This window comes from Gopherus flavomarginatus, chromosome 9 (genome assembly GCF_025201925.1).
Source record: "Gopherus flavomarginatus isolate rGopFla2 chromosome 9, rGopFla2.mat.asm, whole genome shotgun sequence".
NCBI lineage: Eukaryota > Metazoa > Chordata > Testudines > Testudinidae > Gopherus > Gopherus flavomarginatus.
Genome location: NC_066625.1, coordinates 49221851 through 49244098, shown reverse-complemented (window position 1 = coordinate 49244098; position 22248 = coordinate 49221851). Strand labels below are relative to the sequence as shown.

Below are 22248 nucleotides of genomic sequence, written 5' to 3'. Positions count from 1 at the left end.
CAAGAGCCTTTTATTTTTGCTTTATCAGAAGCAAGACAGGGCTGAGGACTGCTGTGTACTCCCTGGGATTCATAAGCATGAAATTCTGTCTGGCTGCCTTGCTTTCAAGCACTATAGACACAACTGGCTTAAATTAACAATCAGCAACTCTGTTCCAAACATGGATTTTGGTATCAGTTTTCCTCCTCCAGACATGCTTCAGACAAAAAGCCAGTCTCCAAATTAAAATCCTACAACTTTTACATTAACATGAGAAAACACTCTCAAGTCACTGCCAAGTGGCTGGAATGTATTCTTTGGCTCTTCTCAGATAATATCCAGAGACTGTTTAATATCCCAAATTCCACCCCCAACCATACTGTCTGAAATCCCCTTGAGAACACCACATTTCCTCAGACACTATATTCTTGGAGAAAAAGGTGTCTCGTTTCCATAGGCTACTGAGGGTATAGTTCTGAATATAGGAGTCCTTCAGCTGAAATAGCATCTCCAAGTCCCACGGTCCGGATGGGATCTTTACACACCAAAACAGGGGTGAAATGGAATGAGATTCCCTCTCTGTGCCATTGTGCCACTGGATCACCTGGATTTAAAGAGATTTTGGAGGGTGCCTCTGTATGGGAGGTCACAAACTCCAAGGGAGCTTTAAGAAAGACTCTGTCAGTATCAATGGTTTCAGTTGCACAAGCCTGTGTCCCTGCCACTCTGGCTCCAGCAGCCACAGCTGCTATCTGGTTGCCCCAATACCCATCCACTGTAACCAGAATGTGATAGGCCAGTGTGTGGAAGTGGATACGGGTAAGATCAGATGTCTTGTCCATGGTCCTTCCATGCTTCTTCAGGATCCAGAAAAGGATGTCACTGACAATGCCCACATCTGGAACTCCATTCCAGGAACCAAGGGAGGCATGAGGACCAGAGGCTGACTGGGTAAGGAACAGCAGCTCCTGTTCATTTAGCCCGACAGAGTTCACCAGGGGGAAGACCTGCTAACAGAAACAGAGTGAACGACAGTTTTTCTTCAGACTTAGAGGTAGAATCAGATTTCCCAGCTTCCTAATTTTAAAATTATTATGTTGTCTCAGTACATTCTTAGCTATTGTGCATAATGGAGTGGGGGTGGGGGACTCCTGACCCTTAGGGCCACAGATTGCATGCACATAGGGAGGAAATAAGTTTGGTTTCTTGGGAAGGTTGAAGCATATTTCTCTGCACAAGCACCCTATCCAACTGATTTATACTAAGGCAGCAGAAGAAGCCAGGCATTCTACTTTCCAACTGAATACATGTGGAGAAAAAGAAGGGGAAAGGTTCCAGTGACGACCGAGGCTGTGGAGGGGACAGAAATCATATCCAAACTGGGTTGAGTTAGCTTTGCCTTTATCTAAGAGGAGCAAAATCAGAATACAACTAAAAAAAATACACCCAAGACTCTACTCACTTCTACTACATGAATACAAACAAAATCTAATTCACTCCTCTTAATACAGCTGTGCAGCAGTTTGGAAGAGATGGATCAATCTGCCAAGGCCCAAATGTGGGACACAACCTGACAAAGATCCAAAATAAGGGACACAAAATAATTATTCCTGCAAGAAACGTAACATGCTGTGGAATTTGTTCGTTCAGCACAGATAACTTTCTGTAGCCTTCATTTTGTCATTTTATTTCCAATATAAATAACTTTCAACAATGAAAGTAACAGAATATGAAATCCATATGAAACACAGGTAGGCTTGGCAGAATTCAGTTTTTTCTCCTATAATTGTGACAGATGTGTATTTTTAAGCTTTTTTAAAAGATTTTTATCTATTTAAATGTTCACAATTGTGCAAAAGTATGGGTTTTAAACATTTATTTTTACCTTCAGTGATTTAAATTTTCACAGTTGTAGAAAATTATGGGGGGGAGGTCAGACATTTATTTAATGACAGCAGATGTTGAGATTCAAAAAAGTTAAAGCTTTATAACCATTAAAACACAAATTGTCAACATCGCCTGTCCAAATATACAAAGTAAACAGCCTTAAATCAAACTAATAATTTCTCAAGCAGCATTTTTCTTACTTTGCCTATCTGTAAATTTCAACAATCATCGATGGAAGTATGTTGGCTTGTGCATACACAGTCAAATTTATGTTTATTGACATTTAAAAATAAAAATCTAATCCTTCCAAGCCAAAATATATGCAACTTGGGGACTAAAAGGAGTGACATCCCTTTGAATGAGGGAGCATTGAGTGGTATGTATGCATGCAAAAACATCTGAAAGAAGCTTCAGAAGCCTAAGTATTTTTTTTTAAAAATAGCTCCAGTTCAAATCATGGTTCTATCAGAAAGTTATAGGGCTGCTAAATCTGAAACAACTGTCTGAGATTATTCATGTCAAATCATCTAAATCTACAGAGAGTTCTTGGGTCCATTTGAATGATCATGGCTTGGGTTATTTCCCGACCGCAGTTGCAAAGGAGATTGATGGCTGTGAGTAACAAGGCAGTAGAATCCAAGTGTTTGCCTACAGTAAATCATGCAACTTCAGCTGCTGAGTACATTCATTTTTGCACACATCACCTAACGCTGACCTCAGATAATTTAGGAAAACAGAGTGTTGATTGGCTGAGAACATCAGATGATATCCTCTCAGTAGGATATTCCATTTATTCATTATTCCAAGACAGATATTCCCTTTATACTAAAGAAAACACTGTCTACTACCAATTATGAAAACAGACTGTTACACTTCTCCTGTTAATGCACTGTTGAGTGGGTGTGGGAACCTCAGCGGAGCAGTGACCTCAGCCGGAATACAATGGCTCTGCAGGCTTTATACCTAAGATACTCATTGCTCTCAGAAGAGGCAACTCCAATCCTAAATTTCCATTTACGATCACCCACCAGTCAGTCTGTATGCTGCACCCATGATGGATACAGACAGAGAGTGAAATGGGCATATCCTGTCCTTTTGGTTACCTGATTCATAATCTTGCTCATGAGATCCTGGTCAGTCATACTGGCCAATTCCAGGTGTATGGGGATATCAGTGGGGATATCAGAGATGGAAGTCACAGCCTGCAGAAGGGAAGGCAAGACATCTTTAAGAAACAGAATGAATAAAAGCTTTTGGGCTCAGATATAGGCACCCTAATCTGCTCATGTCTGGATGCCGTCAGATTTCTATTTCTAAATTATCTAGCTGGCAAAAGGACTATGTTGCTCAGAGGAAGAAATAGGAGCAGCCTCTGCTTTCTCACTCTCAGAGCACAGCAGCAGCAGACCATAATCTAGATCCAATCCTGCATTCATCTAACTGCCCAATGCAGAAGACTTTCCAGACATGAAGCAGCCCCAAATGCTTGCTCCTGAAGCACAAGAGAACACACTGAATCAGGAGGCAGTCAGCTGTAAGATAAACAAAGAGCAACTTCCACACAAGAGAGGCTCAGTGCAACTTCTGCTTCAAGCAGGAAAGAATCCCTTTTGGATTACCTGACACAGCTACTGCCTACAGAATACAGGGGTCTCAGTTGCAGCCTTGACTATGCTAACATGGGATGGAACACAGTGCATTCAGCCACTGGATGAGGCTCCAATAACTAGATAAATCCACCACAACCTAGCACCAGCGTGGCAGCTTCTTCCTTGAAGACTCCGCTAGATCCAACAAACAGTAATGTCAATGTTAGAGGATCTCAACCAACCCATAAGACTAGAGCTCATGATGTTAGCTGTACAGTTTCAGAGTACAAGCCTTTGGCCCACAATAGGAGGAAGGCAAATCGAGCAAAGACATCCTATAACTGCATGCTGAATTCTCAGGAAGTCAGCAGCCTGTGCTACAGTGTTTACTGAGGCTGGAATGAAGGAGATGGTACGGTGCTCAGGTTCTTACCTCCAGAAGTCTCTTCTCACGCACTTCCCTGCTCTGCCCTTCCATCATGTGAAGCCCTGAGAGCACAACAAGGTCTGGCTGAAACTCATCCAGGCTGGACACAAACACTTCCAGCATGTTCATGGCTCCATTTGATAGGTCATGGGAGAAGATAAATCGGTTGGCATTGGGAGCTCTCAACTTTCCCCATTCTTCACCTAGGAAGAAATCCCCCAATCAACAATAAAACAATTAATCCCAATAACTAGAGGATAGTTTCTGGATCCTCACTGGAATCCCAGCATCAATCAGAGCTGGCATGGCTCCCTAGAAACCTAGCTAGGTAGAGTTTGACCACCTGATCAATACTTGACACTTGTGCTGTGTGTCATATTTAGGCCCGAATATATACAAAATGGTTTCACCCATCCCCACTGGGTACCTCTGGACACCGAGGTAAAGGGGAAAAATAGGTAAATTTGTGTTAGAGTCTAACAGGGACACAGATTATACAAACCACAGTCTAATTGGTCAGCTGTTCACTAACTCCCAGCTGTCTACAGATATAACCTCAACACTGGAGTACACACAAAAAAATCCATATACCAGCTATGGTAAATGGGTTGTGGCGGAGTGGGGCTGGGGGGGGGGGAACAGCCTGAAGGGGATGGGGAATGTAGGGACACAGCCGGGTGGAAGGACAAAAAGCATTACTTGTATTGCTACCTGCAATTTGAAGGGAGGAAAAGTTACGAGACTGAAAGTTGCCCAAGCAGGAGCATTTATGAGGTAATCAGGGAGAGAACCTCCAGACGTGAGAGCCAGAGCCAGTGGGTGAGTTTGTTTGCTCAGATCTTACAGACTGATGGAGGATGAAATCAGTGTCTGATTAGGCTGTTTTCATGCCGACATCAAGCCAACAACACTGGATTTAACTCAAGCTGCCCATCAGAAAAATGTTATAAAGAGCTTCACAGTGCAGTATGTTAAGGTCTATGGAGGACACAACATCCATAGCTCAACTGGTCCACACAAGGGAACTATAAAGCAGTGCATTTCACACCAAAGCAGCATCGAGGGAAGACAAAGGTGCCCGTCATCCACATGGAATGTGTACTTCATACATGCTTCCTGGAACAGAGGAAGAACAAATCTACACAAAGCAAGCAGCATTTTCCATTGGCTATAAGACAAAGACATGTCAACTGTGGTTAGCTGGCCCATATCGAGAGTTCTGGAGGAAGAAAACTTTGAGGAAGAAAGCTCTCAGTTCATACAAACAGGATGCAATAAAAAGGGAGGTACTAGAGAGTTTAATTAGCATAGGCTTTTGTAAGTGTTGGGGTCATTCTGGAGCCTGCTGCTATGATAGAGTAAACTTTGTAACCACACATGCAGCATTTCAGATACCTATGAAGTCCTGCTCAGTTTGTTTGGAAAAGACAGCTTTCACTTGTTGTCTTGTTCATTGCCACTATGCAAAAGAAAGCCAAGTAGTCTTAGTCCTTGGGTTACAGGTAGCCACATGCAGAAAGAGTTCAGACTATACGGTGCCCTCTTTTTGAACTCAGGGAAGGCTGTCAGTCTATTTTAATGTTAAACACAGAAGTCCAGATGTTTTGTAATTATACCCATAGAAACTGCTTAGGACATACACTTCTAATCAAACCTTCTAAGCTAATACTGTTTTAGGGCAATGGTGAGACTATTTACATTCCTCAGCTTACAGCACACAGAGATATATAGCTCTGAGTGAAATCTGATAGGACAGCAACATAACAGCATTGGAGCAGGATACAGCATTGATAGGGACCACAGTTCGAAGGAAAAGAGAGTTTCAAAATAGTTTAAGATGATTGTTCACCTAGCAGGCTACCACAGCTCACAGAACAGATGGAGCTACCAGATTAACTCCAACACTGACAGCTGCTAATACTGATAACTTACACAGTCCTTAAGTTTACTGACATGCAGAAAGCTTAAAAATACATTATAAAACCAGAAACACCTTCGAGCTTTGAATAAGGTATCTATCACCTTGACGCTTCACCACCATAGTACACAGGTTTGGGTTTTTTAAGTCTCATAGTTTGGGAAAAACCAGGACAATTGTCTCACCTGTAAATTGGTGCCCTACAACAGCCTTCTGCTAAGTCAGATCTACTACGGGGAAGCCGAAGTCACTTCAACTTGAGGCGCAGGTTTATGCCAGTATATTTTTCATTACAGTTAAATCTAACAGGCTATGGTACAGCATCAGTTACTGAAAATATTTCCAAAGCTAAAGACAATCTAAAAGACAAGTAAAGAAGCTCTGGATTGGTGATCTCCTCTCTCAGAAGACCCATTCACAGGTAGCTAGATGTCCAGTTCTATGCAAGTGGCCACCACCTACCAATACAGACCTACTACTGGGACATACAAAGAGCTAGAAAGGGAGGAAAACATAATGAGAAGAGGCAAAAGTTAATAACTAGGTGCAGTCAAGGATTCTTGGCATAGCCCCTTCATCCAGAAAGATCCTAAAATAATTTACAGACTACAGTGGGATCACCGATCACTGATGCAAAAACACTGGGAATGGAACATGGCAGCTATTCCGTTATCAGCAAAACTACACAACAGGTTTTAGGAAGGAAAGTGAAGAATAGCTTCTTCAACTGAAATCATAGATGGACGTTTAAGAGGCAAGATGTAATTCTCTCAGGTTAGGATCTGATCAGCATATTTACCAGATGATACAGTAATCACAAAGGGTCAATAGTTTGGTTTTACACTGCATTCCAAAGATGGCACTCTCTAGGAACACAGTGCCCAAGTCATGACTCTGGGGCATCTGGTTCAGGGGCACAGTGCCACTTAGTGAATTGTCAATGCCACTTATTGCCATGGCCAGGTTTTCCTCAGAGGTCTCCCAAATGACTAAATACAATCCTCTAATTTATGGGGGATCACCATGCAATGGGAAAGGTACTGTTACTGCAGTGGTTTTCATGCTCTATGTGAACTATTTAATAAGGAAACCATCTTAGGGATTGTCTCTTCTGAACAATCCCACACATCCTTATAGCAGACGTAGAACCTTATTGTATGAAAAGATAAGATGAATCACCTGCTTTGATGCAATGAATATGGCTGGTTGGTTCCATTCTCACCATTTCCTCTCTCAATGTACAGTAGGACTTTTAGTATGGGACCATTTTTCCTTGCCTTCTCTACTCTAGCTCATTTTACAGTTTGGGTCTCTCCTCTTGTCACCACCACTCCAATTCTGGAATCTGTATAACTGGGGTTGAATTTGCACCAGAAAGAAATCCCAAAGATTAATGAAATAGCTACACGGAGTTTTGGCAGGGGGTTTTTTTTAGTTGTTGTTTTTCGTTGATGGGTCAAACAAACCTCTGGAAATCCTTGATTAGGGCTGCAGTGGAAAATATTTGGCAATGAACTAGACCTAATCAGTCTTTTACCCCTTTAATGTTCAATGTACTGCAATATTCAAAGTACCTGCTTGATACTCCAAGATGAGGTGGAATTCATCAGTTTCCTGCATAGATTCTGGTGGAACAATTACATCATCATCAAGTAGTTCATGGAGTTTAGGACCAATTGGACCACAAAGAAGGATCTAGAAACAAAACAAAACACAATCTAAACAAGGATGCAGTGGCATGTCCTCTATGAGCAAAATCTGTAAGCATCTTCTCTGTACTCATTAAGTAGCACTTCATATTTTCCTGAAGGTAACAGTCACTTTGACTGCTCCCACATTCACTCACCTGTTTGCTTAGCAGTAATGGTGGGGGGCAGAAGGGGCATGTATGCAGACAGTGCACAATACTTTCTCAAGACTTGTTTTTTAATTTATTTATTTATTTTTTAAAAGATTTGAATCATGGCTACCAGTTTCATTAAAGTGAGGGGCTGATGATCAACTGCTGTACAAGTTTTTCAAGACTATTCCAATAATGCACATCTGTTCCTACTCACAGCACCCTCCATATTCCAATACAGTTTAAGAAAGAGGGTGGGGGAGGGACACTCTCCAAAGACTGCTAAACTGTGCAATAACTGTAACATGAAAAAACACCTATTAGAAATATCTTCTAAAATTGAAGTGTTTCTTTAGATGAGACTTGAAACCACGGTGAATTCCTAGTACATTCACCCAGTGACTTGATTTGCTTATCAATGTAGCTAAATTTCTATATGAAACAATATTGCCTAGAATGAATATCTGTATTTTGTAGTGTATGGAAACCCCAACTTCAGGCATCACAGGATTAAAACAGGAAGTGTAGCAGTTGCTCCACAGTACCATACTGACAGCCATCAAATACACCCATGGCTGAATTTGTTTCAGACAAACAATCTGGCTACCACTCACTGCACCATAAAGAGTTCCCGAATTTCACAGACCTATCCTACAGGACAGCAGAAATTAAAGGAGGACCAAGACCACCCTATCATGCATATTTGGTCTATTAAAGACCATGTCAATACATAATTAGTGGTGATAGAAAGATTAACTCATGGGATACAGCAAAAAGAATGTTGTTATTAAGACAAAATATATTGGATATAGAGAAGCTTACAAACCAGATACATTTCCTCTTTGTGTGGCATAACAAGCAGTTGTGCTGGGTCAGACTCAGCTTCCACTAAGGAACATAATCTAGTGATGTGATCCCCAGAATATGCATACGAGTGGTTTGGAGCCTGATTACAAACAATTAAATAAAACCAAGTCTGAGACACTTACCTTCAGGTTTGGATTTGTTGCAAGTTTCTGACCAATTAGGGCAGCATTTCCTCCCACATAGAGCTGTAAGAGAAAGCATATGTGTGTAAGATTAATAGTTTTATAGATGGACTTCTACATATCTGCAATAACTTTGTCAGAACAAATGAAGTTAACAATGTGCTTTGCTGGGACTGCGTCAGAATAATTCCATAGTTCTCTGTCCAAGACTGTTTCCTCCAATTTAACAATTTTTGACCCAGGATGTTGTTATTTAGCCAGTATTAGCCTTCTGACAGCCCACTCAACCATACATTTCAATTTGTTCACCCCCTAAGCTTTCCCAAATGCTGTCCATTTAATTTGTTATTTTCATGGGGGGAGGTTATGTTTTATCCTTTTTAGTGAGCTGTGCAAACAATCATTTTACAATATAAAAAAAGATTTATCAAGCTCACAAATGAGAGAGAATCTGACACACATCATAAGCCAAACTGATGCCAGAATTCCAAATAATTGAAAAATCAAGCAAGATTTACTGAGCTATTGTGATTAACTGTTTCTGTTGATACCATTTTGCTAGATATGGAGCTCCTTCAGGTAAATTCATTACCACTGGCATCACAAGACAAAAGTTGTGAAATTCATAATCCAGTCACTGTGAACATGTACAAGACCAAACCCACAAAGCAGCTAAACCACAAAATGGACTTGTTTTAAATCACAGACTCATAGAATATTAGGGTTGGAAGAGATCTCAGAAGGTCATCTAGTCCAACCCCCTGCTCAAAGCAGGTCCAACACCAACTAAATCATCCCAGGCAGGGCTTTGTCAAGCCGGGCCTCAAAAACCCCTAAGGAAGGAGATTCCACCACCTCCCTAGGTAACCCATTCCAGTGCTTCACCACCCTCCTAGTGAAAAAGTGTTTCCTAGTATCCAACCTAGACCTCCCCCACTGCAGTTTGAGACCATTGCTTCTTCTGTCATCTGCCACCACTGAGAACAGCCGAACTTCATCCTCTTTGGAACCCCCCTTCAGATAGTTGAAGGCTGCTATCAAATCCCCCTTCACTCGTCTCTTCTGCAGACTAAATTGATCTTCAACTCCTCCCCACCTTGCAGTGTAGAAATCAGGGAATTGTTCAAAAGCTATGGGAATTATGAGAACTAGTTTTAAGAGAAAAATAGGTGGAAAGCCAGAGACCAGAGGAAAATGAAATAAAGAGGACTGGAATGTCTAGAGAAAAGGTCACTTGAAAGTCCAGTGAACTCAACAACTCACACAAAAGCCACAACATCAACTCCCTCCACACAAATGGGCCCTTTGGAGCTTGGCTTCTACTTGGATTCCATCTGAACATTCCCCGAGCCTGCTACCTGTGCTCAATAGGCCCTATATACAGAGAACAAAGCCTTAAAGCTTCTTGAGATGAGCAAATCCAAAATGGTGCTCTGGATTTCACAGCTCAGCTAGACCCAAACAATATGGACTACCCATGGTATCACAACAGTGTTCAAACAATGGTTGGGAAGGACTGGAGAATGTAATCCTTTTGACAGGGATAAATGACTGGAGTTAACAATTTAAAGGAGTGACAGAAAATGAAAAACAGAAGGGAAAGAGGGAGTGATGACAAAGGAAAACTCCAGTTACAAATCAAACCCCGGGCATGAAAGTCAAGGTGCAAAACATGCAACAGAAAGACAAAATTGCAAAAAAGTCAGAAGATCATGGAAACCTAGAATAAGAAGTCAACTACAGAGGAATTCAGAGCTTTTCCTGGCTTGGAAGGGCGTTTGGAAAACTCTACATAAATAATCTGCAGAAATTATCTACCTTAACATGAAGTGCCAAACAGACACATCGCAAAAAACTCCAGAAGGCCCAATGTACACCAGAGCAGATGAGCCAACTAGGAGACAGGTGTTTTAGAAAGATTGCCTACTCTCTTTAGTTTTCTCTAATGCCAGAGAGTTGTGCATTTCCAAGCCTTATTTCGTGCAGCTTCTGAAATTTATGGAAATGTTTTCAGTTCTTTATTCTTGGATCCACGCCCTCAACACCTGCACCATTTAAAAAAGTTAGAGCCTTCTTTGTGGTATCAGCCCTGCCCCCTGTCATAAAACAGACATTTCATTTGTTGCCTACATTATATTCAACAGCATTCTTGTAAATGCCATTTAAACTATCAGAGCCAAAGTATATGCTATGCAGATTTTGGCAGGCTGGGATGTGCAGAAGGAAGAGACAATTCAACATTCTGCGATTTAGGATCCTACCAGATAGGCGGAGTTGGAGGAAAATTACACTTTCAAAGAAAGAATCTGTGCATTAGCAGAGTGTTTAGATTCTTAGCAGCTTCATATAAAGTGATCAAGTTTTTCTAGAGTTAATACAGTAAAGCAGCTGTGTAAATTTTTATTTCCGGAATCTCTTGCATGATCATTCTGAAGCATGAAAAGGGCCGTGAAAGCTGCTATACAGTTTGTTCATGTACAAAGAATAAGCCTTCTCAGTCTAGCCCTAAAATAGAGAACACACCTGTGCCCCAGGGTACTCTGAGGCTGCTTGTGCAATGTGATCGAAGGTCTCCGCATCACTGAAGAAGCGCTCAGCAGCTGCCCCCTTCTGCATGAAATGGATGAAGGCTTCTTTCAGGTCCTTTCTGGAATTCAAGATAGCATGATCTTTCCCATCCCCAGGATCAAGACCAAGTGCCTGCAACAGCTTCACACCGGAGACGATTACATCTACACAGGCATTGACTCTGGAGAAAGAGGACAGAAAGGAAAAGTGAGCTGGGAACACAGAGAAAGAGAGACTTGGGGGGACGTCAAAAAGTTTTGGGAGAAAGTTGCTGTGCTTTGGCTTATTGAAATTGTTAGCACTCGGATTCCAGAGAATTTTACAAGCAGCTTCAAGAACTGCATCAAGCATTGCTTTAACTGACAAATGCTTTTGACCCATTTTTATTCAACTAAAAGACTGTGGACTAGGGACAGATTTCCAACTTTTATTCAATCCTCACACAGGCAGGAAACAAAATTTGCACAATAGCAGTGCTTATACTGCAATACCTGCCAGGGTGGATAAAAATCAATGATTTTTTTAATCAATTTTTTTTAATTTAAAATCAGATTTTTTGATAAAATGCTTTTTGAAGAAAAACCTTATCTAAAGGTAAGTTTAATTAAGATATCTTTGAGCTATAATGTATCTTATCATGGAATAGGGATTATAAATTCTAATTCTATAGTATGAGATAATATATTCATGTAATGTTCTAAGAAAAGATTTGTAAATGGGTTCCAGTAGTTCATGGATTAGGGACCCTTATGGGGTTCCACAGGCTTCTGTATAGATTATTTAGGTTAATCTTTCTATCTACCCAATTGGATTCAGTGCTCAGTCTAAAAGATACCATCAGAGATGCTTAGTTTTGCAGTTCTCAAACTGTGGATTTGTGTCTCCGGAGGTAACATGCTTGTTAACAGCAAAAATATTTTTAAAATGAATAAATATATAGAGAGGTGAGAAATAACAGATCTCAACTCTATTGTCCCTCTGCAAATTTGGGTACACAGGGTCAACTCCTTACCTCTCTCTAAAAGTACAAAGTTTCAAAAAGTTCAATGAATAGAAGATTGTTGGAGGCGGAATAGATCTGGACAAGGAGAAAAAGTCTGGAGATAAATGTGAGAAGGGAGAGACATTTGCTTGTTTTGTTAAAATATTATATGTTTGCTGTTGAAGGGAAAAAAATCCAGAATACTTAGCATTGCTGTAGTTAAATAAAACAATTTAAATGTCTGTCTGGTGATGATCTCCTCCTAATACAGCATGGCAAGAAAATCCTCCAAATATTAATAATTAACCTGTTGAACTGGATATAGTTCACCTCCCAATGACTTCATAAATATCTGCTTCAATTACCTTTGGTAAATGAAATAACCAAACAATCATTCATTTTCTGATATAGTTATAAAACTAATCTGAAAAGTTTTCAAAATAAATCACTGCTTAAAAATGTATAGTGTGTACCTTCCAAAAATGAAACCTACATCTATCTCTGAGTTGTGAAGAATATGTACTACGGTTATAACAACCAACAAGAATGCACTTTTATGTAGAAAACCATGATTAAACCGAGTCTTCCTGACTAGTGGTTTAAATCAAATCCCCCTGCTTATGGATGCAGGGTCGGAAAAGAAACAAGACTGGACTGGAACTGGGTTCTGTCTGATAAAGACTTACCCTCATTATCACATTCCGGTGTAGAACAAAGGAATGTTTCTTATTTCTCAGTAGTTTTGAGGACTCTGGTCTTCCATTCTGACCCAAGTTTTACCATTTTATATTTGTTCACCGTTCCAACCCCCAGAGAAGTCAGTCAGCTCTCTGCTACAGGTGAGAAAATCTATTTGGGACATGAAGATCCCAATGGTGCATAGGGATGTACAAGCATACGTATGCAAAATGTATGACATATAAGCATGGAACAGGCACTTGTTTATAGCCCCAGAGAATTCTGCCGTTCTAAAAGGCACTCTGATACCGAAGTGATGATAGTGCAAGAGCCTGAACAGAATCAGGAACGGTGCTTATACTTGTAATACATCTGTAAGGGGGACTAGATGGCTCAGGAGATCAGCAGTGACACTCAGAGCTTTCAGCTACCGGCCACAGATTCAAACCCACATCAGCTCAGTAACCGGTGTGGCTTTAACCCAGTTCCCCATTACTTCCGCTCTCTTCCCCCAAACACACAAAATTTGCAACCTTGTAGTCAATCTCCAGAGAGGCTAAGGAGATGGGCCCACTAAGCCCACGTCCAGACTAACCCGCTGTATCGGCAGGTTAAAATCGATTGCTCGGGGATTGATATATCACGTCTAGTCTGGACGCGATGTATCGATCCCCGAGCGTGCTTACATCGATTCCGGAACTCCATCAACCCGAACGGAGTTCCGGAATCGACACGGAGAGCCGCGGATATCGATCCCGCGCCGTCTGGACGGGTAACTCGATCTTAGAAATTCGACTTCAGCTACGTTATTCACGTAGCTGAAGTTGCGTATCTAAGATCGATTTTCCTCCCCTAGTCTGGACGTGGCCTAAGTCATGATTAATTTACAGAGGACAGCATGGGGAAGCTTGCATTGATACTGTTCATACTGCACCTGTTCGGTGAATATACAGGACTTCACATGAGCAAGGAAAAAGGGAGAAGAGACAGAGACTCCATGAAGTCCAGCAGGGATTTTGTTATTGCTGCTAATTTTACACGGAAGGTGTTCTGATACGATGGTGATATAAAGCCCTAACATAGCTAGCTGGAATACATACAGCACCTTTCACTAGCACTGAAATTCACACACCTAACTGAAGAGAAAATTCGTTAAAGCATATTTATGGTTCAGAAAATTCCTCTGCCAATATTACATGTACGTTTAAGTGCAAGAGGTTACAAAGGTTTGCCAATATACTTAATATAATAAGGAACAGGTTTTTGTTTTACTTTTGAGGTTTAAACACGTGTGCAATTTAAAGCTGCTAATAACAAAACTGAAAGTTTCTCAGCTCAAACTGTCTGAGTGCCACGGTTAGGCCACTGTCAAAGAACACCAGTGAATGTTGCTAGTAGCTGGATCCATTTGTAAGGAGCTAGGAGAGCATCCTCAGCTGGAAGATTTGAAGATCATTTGTACAACACACAGATAACACCATTCCAAGCTCCTGTAAATACCATATCTTCCTCTCTCCTTGAATGAAACAGGAGCCAGTATTATTATATTTAGCTATTTGCAAGAAGTTTTTGGGACAAATTCAGAGTTGGATGTAAGGAAGCCTAAACTGCTGCAGCATCTTCCAGCCCTTCACCATACAAATTACATCAACTGATTCCATGAGATTCACACCCACTTACCAATGTGTAATTTACACCCCCTTACATATAACCTCTGGATTTGACCCAATGAGTCCAAGTTAGTGTAACCTACATGCCGAGAGGCCAGAAGAGGGAGGTATAACAGGAAAATCATCTAACACAGGGGAGGGCAAACTTTTTGGCCTGAGGGCCGCATTGGGTTTCATAAATTGTATGGAGGGCTGTTTAGGGGAGGGGGTTGCGGCCCTCCCCCGCCAGGGCTCCTGCCCCATCCAACCCCCGCATTCCCTCCAAACACACCCACTCCCTATCCCCTGACTTCCCCCAGAACCCCACCGCCACCCCATCCAATCCCTCCTCTCATTCCTGACGCCCCCACAAGACCCCTACCCCATCCAACCACCCCTTCTTCCTGTCCCCTGACTGCCCCTGAAACCCTTGCACCTGACTGCCCCCCCGGGACCTCTGCCCCCATTCAACCCCGTTTCCCCCCAACCCCATCCACACCCCCACCCGCTGACCAGCACCCCAACCTCCCCTGCTCCCTGGACCCTTACTGCGCTGCCTGGAGCACCAGTGTCTGGCAGCACTACAGCCGTGCCGCCCAGCTGAAGCCAGGCTATGCCACCACCATACAGCACAGAGACTGGGTCAGGCTGGGCTCTGCAGCTGTGCTGCCCCAGGAGTTCACAGCCCCGCCACCTAGAGCATTGCACCGGCAGCAGAGCAAGTGAGCTGAGATGGGGGGAAACAGCAGGGATGGGGCGGGGGGTGGCCTCCTGGGCCAGGAGCTCGGAGGCCAGGCAGGATGGTCCCACAGGCCATAGTTTTCCCACCTCTGATCTAACAGGAGGAGAATGTAAGACTCACCTCTGAATTGCGCCCTTTTGTTGCTACAGAAAGATGTTGAGCAGGCAAAAATGTTTCCTTTCCAAATACATCCCACATTTAGAACATGGCTAGATAGGGCTAGTGACAATGGTATTCATATTTCAGTGTCTTGTCTAAATTTGAAGGGAGTGGAAAACAGTCTGAGGTCTAGTTTATACTAGAAAATTAGGTCAGCATAACTGTGACTCTCAGGGGTGTGAAAAATCCACGCTCTGAGTGGTGTCGCTAAGGGCATGTGCCATGCAGCGCTTTAACATGGCTGTGTAGGCGCAGCACCAGCGGTGAGAGAGCGAGCTCTCTCAGCGCTGTAAAAAACCCACTGCCACAAGGGGAGTAGCTACCAGCACTGGTGCACTGTGTACACTGGCACTTTAGAGCACTGAAACTTAGCACTTGGGGGTGTGTTTTTTTACACCCCTGAGTGAGAAAGTTGCAAAGCTGTTAAGTGCCAATGTAAACAAGGCCTAAACCCCTGTGTAGAGAGCACTAGGTCAACAGAAGAATTCCCTCCCATTGGCATAGAAAGTGTCAACACTTAAGCACTACAGCAGTGCAGCTGTGCTGTTGTAGCATTTTAAGTGTAGACACTCATAAGATTAGTAGTTACAAATCTGTCACTCTTGGTGAGACAGTGCTTGGTACCACCAAAGATTAATACCCAAATTCAAGGATTGTTGCCACTCTGGGATTTGTTTTTCATTGTTTTCTATAGGGTGGGGAAGGTGACAGAGAAAAATCCATATGCACCCGTCACACATTTCAAGGGTATGGATGGGGTGAATGGGAACTGGAGAAGTACCATTAAACTGATTATTAACTGGAAGTCATGCAAATACAATCTCTACCCTAAAATTAAACAATTTGCTTCCCATTCCCCAAGGTATCTCTCTTGAAGTTCTGGTTCCATTGACTCTTCTACCAGCCTCGCTACCTTAGGTTTCTTTTTGTTTCACTCTTTCCCACTTGTTTGAGGTTCTCCTGCCCGCATTGCCCAACTTCATCTCAAAGACCTGGAAAAATACAGGAAAAAAAAAAAAAACAAAAAAACTACACACCCACACAGTGCCCACTTCTCCAGGCCAGGATGCAGCTACCAGCATGATCCATGTTATACCTTTGGCTGGCCAGGATGGGTTGTTGGGCTGAGGGAACACACTCTTCTCCTAGGATGGTTCCAGCCCTTGAGAAGAGCCTTGCATAGATCACTGGCATATTTTAAGGAATGCTTATGTGAACATTTCTATTCATTGTGTTTGGGGTCAGCATTTCTCAGATACCAAGAAAGGATACAATTACTGGGGCAAGTCAAGCAATTACTATACTATCATCTTTCTGAAGACAGCTTTCAGTCACATCACTTCCCCATACTAGGAATTCCAGCCATCCACACAGCTAGTGCAGCACATCCAGTTTACACTATGTTCTTACATGGCCCTAATTACCTGGATACCTGAGTGCCTACACTTGCACTTTCAGTCAAGAATGAGAAGGATAAAAGTGGTAGGCAGACTCACTAAGCACTGCTCCATGTCGGTGACCTTTCTTGCCTGATTTGCACTGCCCACAAGTGAATGCAACAAGATACAAACTAAAGGACATTAAAGGCCTGGCGGGCTCTCAGAGTATGAGCTGCAATACTTTGTGAAATATCAGAAACTCCTCTGTATCCTGCAATGAGCTTATATACTACAGAACCGAGAATCCACACACAATAGGAGGAGAATGAAAAAACAGTAAGATCAACCAACATTTCCACCTCAAAGCCACCAGAGCAAAGGTCAGCAGCCCGGTGTTTTAATATTGCATTATTAATGGTATAATGACATGAACCAGTTATGGTGTTTGAAGTGAGAGCTGCTCCTACACCTCTAATAATTTTCCAGCTATCTTCCTTCTGCCTCCAACCCCATTTCTCTACCACACCCTCCATGCTGTTAATGTACTCCTTTAACATTAATGCCAAATTAAACTATTTTTAGGAAAAATCTGCATCCGTTGTGAAAAGTTTCACTCTGATACAATTTCAAATGATCAAGACATACCCTGCCCAACCGTTTTAACACCAGCCACAAAGTAATAATTTAGGGTTGAAAAGAAATTACTTCACACCTGAGGATTAGTCAGCTAGCCATGGTATAATTGTGCTGTCATGCTCTGAAATGTAAAGGAAGCAGAATCAAGTATTTAGTTGCACCTTCATCAGTCTGGTGGGGCATACTAACCCCACCTACTGATTTCTGGAAGGCATTACTGAGAGCCTGTGGGCTCAATCAGCCTCATCACCCTGCTGCTACACCTGCAGTAGGTATCAAGCCTGGAGGGAGGAGTTAAAAGAGATGAACAACGCAGCTCACCTGGGGGCTGATGAGAAGAACAGCAGGCTGCTGGCTCTCAGTGACAGAAAGCTGGTGACAATCAGGCACTTGCACGTGACTTTTGTAGCTGGCATTACTAAACATTCATATGCCCCTTCATGCTTCAGCCACCATTCCAGAGGACATGCTTCCATACTGATGAAGCTCATTTTAAAAAATGTTAATTAAATTTGTGACTGAACTCCCTGGGGGAGAATTGTATGTCTCTGTGTTTTTTACCTGCATTCTGCCATATATGTCATGTTATAATTGTCTTATATGATGACTCCGCATATGTTGTTCATTTTAAGAACACTTTAGCTGCAGATTTGGCAAAATGCAAAGATGGTGCCAATGTGAGACTTCTAAATATAGCTACAGCACTCGACCCAAGATTTAAGAATCTGAAGTGCCTTCCAAAATCTGAGAGGGATGAGGTGTAGAGCATGCTTTCAGAAGTCTTAAAAGAACACCACACTGACACGGAAACTACAGAACCCAAACCACCAAACGAAAATCAACTTTCTTTTGGTGGCATCTGACTCAGATGATGGAAAATAAACATGCATTGGTCTGCACTGCTGTCAAGGTTCCTTCCCCACTCTGAACTTTAGGGTACAAATGTGTGGACCTGCATGGACACTTCTAAGCTTAATTACTAGCTTAGATCTGATACACTGCCACCATCCAGAAGTTCAGTGTCTGGCGCACTTTCTGTCCCCCAAAAACTTTCCCCTCCCTGGGTTGCCTTGAGGGACGTCACCAATTCCCTGGTGAACACAGATCCAATCCCCTTGAATCTTAAAACAAGGAAAAATCAATCAGGTTCTTAAAAAAGAAAGCTTTTAATTAAAGAAAAAAAAGTAAAAAATCATCTCTGTAAAATCAGGATGAAAATACTTTACAAGGTAATTAGATTCATATAGCCCAGAGGAACCCCCTCGAGCTTTAGGTTCAAAGTTACAGCAAACAGAGGTAAAATCCTCTCAGCAAAAAAAAAAAAGGAACATTTACAAGTTGAGAAAACAAAAATAAGACTAACACGCCTTGCCTGGCTATTACTTACAAGTTTGAAACAAGAGAGACTGATTCAGAAACATTTGGAGAACCTGGATTGACGTCTGGTCCCTCTTAGTCCCAAGAGCGAACAACCCCCAAAACAAAGAGCACAAACAAAAGACTTCCCTCCACCAAGATTTGAAAGTATCTGTCCCCCTATTGGTCCTCTGGTCAGGTGTCAGCCAGGTTTACTGAGCTTCTTAACTCTTTACAGGTGAAAGAGGTATTAACCCTTAACTATCTGTTTATGACAACTGCTTTGGATTATTATTGAGCAGAACCCTTAACCAGCATGGATGCATGTCCTCTAGAACAGTGGTTGAAGCACGAAGGGACATACATGAATCTTAAGCACATCTGGCATGTAAATATCTTGCCACGCTGGCTACAATAGTGCCATGAGAATGCCTGTTCTCAATTCCAAGTGACATGAACAAGAAGCGGGCCACATTATCTCTTGAAAATGTAAACAAACTTATTTGTCTGAGTGATTGGTTGAACAAGAAATAGGACTGAGTGGACTTGTAGGCGCTAAAGTTTTATAAAGTGAAACCCTGCTATAACGTAATGTTTGGGGTCCAAAAACTTGCATGCGCTAAATGTGGGGTCGCGGTATAGCGGGGTTTCAAGCCAGTCAGTTTGTCAGTGGTCCCCACCGCAGTGCATTGATGTGCGCCGCCTAGTGCCACTAGTGCCTAGTGCCCAGCAGGGGAGAGGAGCCACGGCCCCCCACCTGCTGGGGACAGAGAGCTCCAGGGCTGCGGGCACCGGTGCTCTCTGTCCCCGGCAGGCGTGGGGCCGCGGGTTCTCTCTGGCTTCAAGAGGAGCTGCGGCCCCGCACCTGCCGGGGACAGAGAGCACCGGCGCCTGCAGCTTCAAAGTTCTGTCCCCGGCAGGCAGGGGGCCCCAGCGCCTTTTGAAGCCGGAGAGAAGCTGCGGCCCTGTGCCTGCTGAGGACAGAGAGCACCGGCGCCCGCAGCCTCGGAGTTCTCTGTCCCTGGCAGGTGCGAGACTGCAGCTTCTCTCCCCTGCCATGGTGTTGGGGACCACTGGTACAGTACTGTATTATGCCTTAAAGGGGAGCCAACCTATGATCACGCTATATGCGAATTCGCATTATGGCGGGGCACATTATTATGAGGTTTGACTGTATTTTATTTTTGATTGCAGTTTTTTTGTACATAATCCTACATTTGTAAGTTCAACTTTCATGATAGAGATTGCACTACAGTACTTGCATTAAGTGAACTGAAAAATACTATTTTGTTTACAGTGCAAATATTTGTAATAAAAAATAGATGTGAGCACTGTACACTTTGTATTGTTATAACTGAAATCAATATAGTTGAAAATGTAGAAAACATCCAAAACATTTAAATAAGGTATTCTATTATTGTTTAACAGTGCAATTAATCAAGATTAGGGCTGTCACGTGATTAAAAAAATAATTTAAACATAACTTAATACCTCTACACTTGTATTATACCCTTGCTTTTCTTTATTAGAAAAGAGTCTTCTAGCATCTTCAGCCATTTCCTTTTGCTTTCTCCCTCCATCGCTTATTTTTCTTGTTCCTGCTCTACATCAAGTTCTCTACCTCCAGCTCTAAATTTCTTTCCACTCCCACAAAAATCCCCCTCAGTGCTCTACTTTGTTATCCTACTCCCCACATGCTCCTTACTCTCTGCTCTCATCTCCTACCTCCAGGGAATGAGCCAATAGCTCCCCAACCAGCCATTCAGCCCACTAATATGTCCAAGTTTTGCACTCACTTTCAGTGAGAAGGGTTTTCAATCCCAATAAATATGATCTTATCTAATAGTCTCTCAGTAGTCCTGTGACTTCTGGAACCCTCTTACAGGAAAGTAAACTGAGGGCTCATCTATGAGCACTATACCCAAGATATACTCTCAAATATATGACCAAAAATAGAAAAGCCAAGAAGCTTTCTGCACAAGTGGTCTCTAAATGAAGACAGACAGTAGTCTGTACAGTCTTAGCCTCCCACACAGCTCTGCCAATACACCTGACCAAGAGTTACAGTTTACTTGTCTATTCCCTCTCAGACCTCCTGTGCAGAGATTAATACTGATGTCAATTTGTGAGATCAGGATGAAATCAAGTAACGTCCACTTCAGACAAACAAATTAAATACAGCTCTCCAAAAAGCCTTGCGTAATCAGAACCCTGATTATAAATGCAATACACTATACCTTTCACATTTCCTTTCTAACACAGTGCTCACCAGGGATGGACACTGCTCCCAGTGTCACTTCTAGCTTTATTTCCTACTTTTAGCATGTATTTTGAGATAACCTCTTAACAGTTCTCAGAGTAGCAGCCGTGTTAGACTGTACCCACAAAAAGAACAGGAGTACTTGTGGCACCTTAGAGACTAACACATTTATTTCAGCATAAGCTTTCGTGGGCTACAGCTCACTTCTTCTGATGCACAGAATGGAACACACAGACAGGAGATATTTATACATACAGAGAACATGAAAAGGTGGAAGTATACATACCAACATGTACTTTGCACCAATGTTGGGTGGATCAGTATTAGTGTTACAGTAAGTGACAGCCTTAGAATATTACATGTATGTTGGTATGTATACTTCCACCTTTTCATGTTCTCTGTACGTATAAATATCTTCTGTCTGTCTGTGTGTTCCATTCTGTGCATCAGAAGAAGTGAGCTGTAGCTCACGAAAGCTCATGCTGAAATAAATGTGTTAGTCTCTAAGGTGCCACAAGTACTGCTGTTCTCTTAACAGTTCTGTGTTCCTACAGCTCCGTGGGGAGCGGTGATAGAGAAATACGCCCAACACGTTGACATAGCACAAACTACAAGACACAGCAGGCCTGGGTTTGTCTCACAGCGACTGCCTGGTCTCTGGGCTGGCTGCCCCCGGGAGCCCAGCCAAAGATCTCTGCCCCATAGGCAAAGCCCGCCCTGCACGTCGCCCCTTCCTGCAAGAGCGTCTCTGCCTCGGTGCTAGGCCTGATCGTTGCCCTGCCGCCAAGAGCACTCGGTGCGGGGTGACTCCGGCAGGGCCCAGCCCCAGGGACCGGAGCCCAGCTCAGGACTCCGCCCGGGATGGGACCCGCGCTCCGGCCGGGCAGAGCCGCGCCGCCCTACGTGACTCACCCCACGGCCACTCTGCTCCACGGCCGGGCGGGCCGGGTGATAAGCGCCTCCCAGGCCGCCGCCATGCTGCTCTCGGCCGGCTCGGCCCACAGGCGGCCGGCCAGGTAGCGCAGCGCCGCGCCAGGCAGCTCGGGCTCCCGCACCAAGAGGTAGCCCGCGGCCAGGGCCAGCAGGGCCACGCACACCGACCGCGGCCACATGGCGCGGCCCCGAGCCCGGCCCGCCCGCCGAGAGCCGGGGTCGGGGGCTCTAGCTGTCCGGCTCGGCGGCCCCCGGCAGGCGGGTCTGGCCCCAGCCC

At 43.2% G+C, this 22248-nt stretch overlaps 1 protein-coding gene across 6 annotated transcripts; it reads right to left on the bottom strand.

Moving 5' to 3' along the window:
* Positions 1-268: 268 nt before the first annotated feature.
* ADPGK (ADP dependent glucokinase) lies at positions 269-22173 on the bottom strand. Of its 6 annotated transcripts, XM_050968326.1 has the most exons (8): positions 16680-19524; positions 16445-16594; positions 11153-11378; positions 8630-8692; positions 7375-7495; positions 3889-4085; positions 2970-3068; positions 269-989 (listed from the first exon to the last, which is right to left on the bottom strand). In XM_050968326.1, the coding sequence occupies exons 3-8, from the start codon at positions 11243-11245 to the stop codon at positions 438-440; spliced, it is 1125 nt and encodes a 374-aa protein (XP_050824283.1). In that variant the 5' UTR covers positions 11246-11378; positions 16445-16594; positions 16680-19524; the 3' UTR covers positions 269-437. The 6 variants fall into 6 exon arrangements, with proteins under 6 accessions (XP_050824283.1, XP_050824278.1, XP_050824280.1 ...); XM_050968321.1 differs by lacking the exons at positions 16445-16594; positions 16680-19524 and adding an exon at positions 21951-22173; XM_050968323.1 differs by lacking the exons at positions 16445-16594; positions 16680-19524 and adding an exon at positions 21951-22173 and having other exon boundaries at positions 269-986.
* Positions 22174-22248: the final 75 nt, after the last annotated feature.

Coding starts and splice junctions, on each gene's coding strand:
- ADPGK (XM_050968321.1), bottom strand. CDS start 22,150: ATGTGGCCGCGGTCGGTGTGCGTGGCCCTGCTGGCCCTGGCCGCGGGC. Junction 8,693..11,152: donor CAGAGTACCCTGGGGCACAG/GTGTGTTCTCTA, acceptor TTTCTCTTACAG/CTCTATGTGGGAGGAAATGC. Junction 7,496..8,629: donor CAACAAATCCAAACCTGAAG/GTAAGTGTCTCA, acceptor TTTTGTTTCTAG/ATCCTTCTTTGTGGTCCAAT.